Source organism: Drosophila mojavensis, unplaced genomic scaffold, assembly GCF_018153725.1.
Source record: "Drosophila mojavensis isolate 15081-1352.22 unplaced genomic scaffold, ASM1815372v1 contig_72, whole genome shotgun sequence".
Taxonomy (NCBI): domain Eukaryota; kingdom Metazoa; phylum Arthropoda; class Insecta; order Diptera; family Drosophilidae; genus Drosophila; species Drosophila mojavensis.
The window spans coordinates 1,774,622-1,778,978 of record NW_025318897.1 but is presented as its reverse complement, the minus strand read 5'-3'; the positions used below and the strand labels follow the sequence as shown (position 1 = coordinate 1,778,978).

Genomic DNA, 4,357 nt, shown 5'->3' with positions numbered 1-4,357 from the left:
TTTATTCTAAGTAAGTAACTCGAGCTTAATTTATTCTAATTAGCTCAAGCAAAATATTCTTTTTGCTTATTTTCAATTTCAAATCAAGCTAAATCCAACTTAATTTATCCTAATTAAGTTGATTAACCTTTTCTTCCAACTTAATTTATTCTAATTAAGTAACTCGAACTTAACTTATTCTAATTAATTCAACCAACTTGATCATTCTTGTGTTTTATTTATTTGCTCAAGCAGATTTAGGTGACCCGCAATTTATTCTGAATTGCTTACAGTTTCTTTGAATCATTTGGCGTCCAGGCCAATTCTGTTGATTTCATTGAGATTTTTCATCCTCGTTCGCTCGTAAACTTCTCTCTAGTTGGGAGTTCTGTCAACCAATCCTCCGCACCTCCATGTCCGATCGTTCTAGCCGAGCGCAGTTGAGTGTACCTGCTTCCCGTCTAATCAAGCGCAGTGCTTCCGCATCTCCCATTCCGTCCGGGAAACCACAGACCACCAGCACTTTCAAGCGCAGTCCGGTCGTTACACGGTCCAGTCCGAAGCCAGCAGCATCAGTCAATATGTCTCTGTCCGATTTCATCGCTGCTGCGGATAGGCTCATAAAATTCGAAGCCCGCATCGACGGTCCCGGAGATTCTAACGCCACTCATGCGGCTCAGCTCCGGGCCTTCGAGATCCGCCGAGACCGTGTCAAGGCATTATGGGATGATGCTGAGCAGCAGTATAAGGTCTGTGCCAGAGCATTGAGCCAAGGGGCGAGCAGTGGCGAAGTTGAAGCCATGGAGGCCAAGTTCGACAACTGTTACTCTGTCTACGAGCGGTGTACGACCCATCTGGGTGTACAGATCGATGCACTTTCCGTATCGAGTACACCACCCGCTCCTATGTCCGCTCCTTTCGCCTCGTCTGGAGGCTGTCGTCTACCACCCGTTGATACGGAAGTGTTCCATGGCGACTACTTGCGCTGGCCAACATTCCGTGATCTTTTTACTGCCATTTATATTCAGAATCCGCGCCTAACTCCGGTGGAAAAGTTATTCCACCTCAACTCAAAGACAGCAGATGATGCAAATGCCTTAGTCGCCGAGTGCCCGCTCACGAATGACGGCTTTGCATCAGCTTGGGACGCCTTGTGTGACCGGTACGAGAACAAGCGACTGTTAGTGAACAGCCAGCTTAAGATCCTTCTCAACCTCCCCAAAGTCACCAAGGAATCAGGCGCGGCTCTCAGAGAATTGCATGGCAACATTCATCGGTGTGTCACTGCCATCGCGCAAGCCCAAATCTCTACGGAGAACTGGGATTGTATCCTTGTGTTCTTGTGCACTTCCAAGTTACCTGAACACACTCGATCTCTCTGGGAGCATTCTTTAACACGAAAATCAGACATCCCAGCCTGGAAAGACGTAAGTCTCTTCATTAGCGAGCATGCTCGCGCGCTTGAGGCTATGGAAGGTGATAGGTCTCTCCCGAAAGTCCCAGGTTCAGACCCGAAATCCACGGTCAGCAACTCTCACAAAAAAGTCCATGCCTTCGAGTCACAAGTCCACTCCAAATCAAAAAAGTGCGACTTGTGTGCTAAAGAGAACCATCCGGTTCGTCTGTGTCCTCGCTTCATCCAAATGTCTTTGGCAGCGCGCGAGACATACATAAAGCGAAGGCAACTTTGCCTGAACTGCTTTGCTCAAGGTCACCAACTGCGCGACTGCACTAGCATACACAATTGCGCCAAGTGCAAGGGGAGGCACAATACACTGCTTCACCGTGAAGGCTCCACAGCAACCAGCTCCTCGTCCGGAGCCGCTGTGACTCCAGGTACGTCCGAAGTACCTTGTAATGTGCAGTCGTATTTCACGGCCGATACTCCAGGGGTCCTGCTGGGTACGGCTGTAATTGATGTATGTCACTTGGGGGTCACATATCCAGCCAGGGCTTTAATTGACTCGGGGTCCGAAGCGACGTTCATTTCCGAACGATTATTCCGTCTGATGAAGCTACCTTTCCGATCCGTGCAAACGCAGGTGTCCGGTCTAGGCCACTCTGTGGCAGCAAAATCAACGAAGCTTTGTGACTTCCACATCGGCACTCCACTGAAACCTCGACTTCGAATTGAGGCCTCAGCCTTGGTCATCCCACGACTCTCCGGCAATCTGCCATCGTACCCCATTCCGCAACAGCTCTTAAACAATCTGCCCGACATCCCATTAGCTGATCCACTCTTCTTCAAGAGCGCTCAAATTGACGTTCTTTTAGGCGCGGATATCCTTCCAGCGGATCACTAATGGGCCAAGAGACAATCTTTGGCTGGATTCTTACGGGTCCAGTCACTAAGAAGCCTCAAGAGTCGATTTCCGCTTTCACGACTAGGGTTACCGTTCTCCACGATGAAAAACTCGACCACCTCATTACCAAATGTTGGGAGGTGGAGAATCTCCCCAAGGTAGCCAGTGAGCCGGACTCTGCGTGTGAGGATAATTTTGTCCGAACCACACGGAGAGACAAGTTTGGCTCCTACGTCGTGACTCGCCCGTTCAAAAATCCGGATCACCCTGACTTAGGTCATTCGCGATCCATCGCTCTGGGGCAGTTTCTCAAAAATGAGAGCAGGTTGTCCAAGAATCCGACACTCAAAGCCGAATACGAAGCTATCCTGCAAGAGTATCTCGACTTGGGTCATATGAGGCCAGTGCACCACCACCAAAGTGAGGGTGGTGTTCAATGCATCGTGCCCATCTTCCAATGGGAAGAGCCTGAATGATATTCTTCATCCAGGCCCGGTCCTTCAGTCCGACCTCACGATGCAAATCCTCAAATGGCAATTCGCACAACGTGACTTAAAGGTCGGCGACATGGTCATCGGCCGTGTCCACCTCACGCACCCAGGAGATGATGGAAAGGTCCGAGTGGCGGACATTCTCACCTCCCGGGGCATTGTCCGTAGACCCGTCCATAAGTTGGTCATCCTACCAACGGACGATAACACCGCTGTGATGTCCAACTAACCATGTATGTACATCTAATTCCACCAGTTACCACCCCGCACATCTCTCCTTTTCAGCTATGCCATCAGCTGTTCAATCCGTGGAGACACCTGGCATCAACTCTTTCCGATGCCGCGTGTGTAGAGGGGTCCACGCTCTGCGGAAGTGCAGGCGTTTCCTGGGTCTTCCGGCCGAAAAACGTCTTCGCGCCGTGCTAATTAATAAGTACTGCGCGAATTGTCTGGCGCATCAGCACTCCGGGCAATCCTGCCGGAGCAAGGCCAAATGCAAGACGTGTGGCCAGAGCCATCACACGCTGCTGCATCTGCCTGGAGCTCGTCGCCGACAGCGATGTCGTCCCGCTGCAGCCCCTATCAGCGGGCCCACCTCCTCCGCCCTCGCCGGGACACCTGCACCACAAAAAGGATCCCGCAAAGGACGACGCCACCAGGCAGCATCCACCACCACGAGGGAAGTTACGCCGCCGCTGAGCACGCTGATGCAGCACAAGGCCGTTAGCATCCTGCCCACGGCAATTGTCATTGTGCAAACGGACCAGAAGGATTTCGATGTGAGGGCGTTGATCGATCCGTGTAGCCCTACTACTCGGATCCATGCTTCATTGGCAAGGGCCATGGGTCTTTCCGCCACTAGCGTGGGTCCGGGAGAGGTTTGCACGGCGACCATCTGTTCGAAAACATCCGATTTCCATATTAATGCTATCCTGCAATTAGACCCGCAGCTCAATTGCCGGACGCCAATCCGGCCGATCGAGCACGCAGCCAATCCGGCTGGGATTACGCTCGCCGACGGCAATTGGGCTCGACCCAGTACGGTGTCTGTTGTGCTGGGGGCTGACGTGTATTCTCACGTCATCCTTCCAGGAATCGTCCCCAGCACTGACGGTCGTCCCATGGCCCAGAACACCGTCTTCGGGTGGGTCCTTTCAGGTTCCTACCAATAATCTGCACAGATATACATATATTGCAATCCTTGCAAGGGGGGGAGTATGTTAATGCCAGATCCCATTAATAGGATTGCTCCTCCCCCACAGAGCCCGATTATGCTATTAACAGCTTTCTGTTAATAGCATAACCGCTTGCTCTCAGTACGTGGCCCTCCGCCAAGTACTACTTCTTCTACTATTATTACTTTTCTTACACTGATTCCTTGTGCAACTAATTGAATATCCAACATCGCCATTTTGCGCGTGTCGAATAAAATAGTTTTTAAAATCACCACTACGTGTCCTTATTTCAAGACTCCACACTACAACATAACCGAATTCGAAAAATCACTATAACTTCAGGTCCGATTTGCCACGCCCCTAGTAGGCGTAGATAGATATTTTTTCATCCATCTTTACAGAATCTTTA

General features: G+C 50.7%; 1 protein-coding gene across 1 annotated transcript; it reads left to right on the top strand.

Moving 5' to 3' along the window:
- Positions 1–392: 392 nt before the first annotated feature.
- Positions 393–2,282, top strand: LOC122757417. The gene has a single exon (XM_044009381.1). It carries the CDS (start codon positions 393–395, stop codon positions 2,280–2,282), a length of 1,890 nt encoding a protein of 629 aa, XP_043865316.1.
- The last annotated feature ends 2,075 nt before the right edge of the window (positions 2,283–4,357 follow it).

Bases quoted from the DNA above. Each gene is read 5' to 3' on its own strand.
- LOC122757417 (XM_044009381.1), top strand. From the start codon at position 393: ATGTCCGATCGTTCTAGCCGAGCGCAGTTGAGTGTACCTGCTTCCCGT.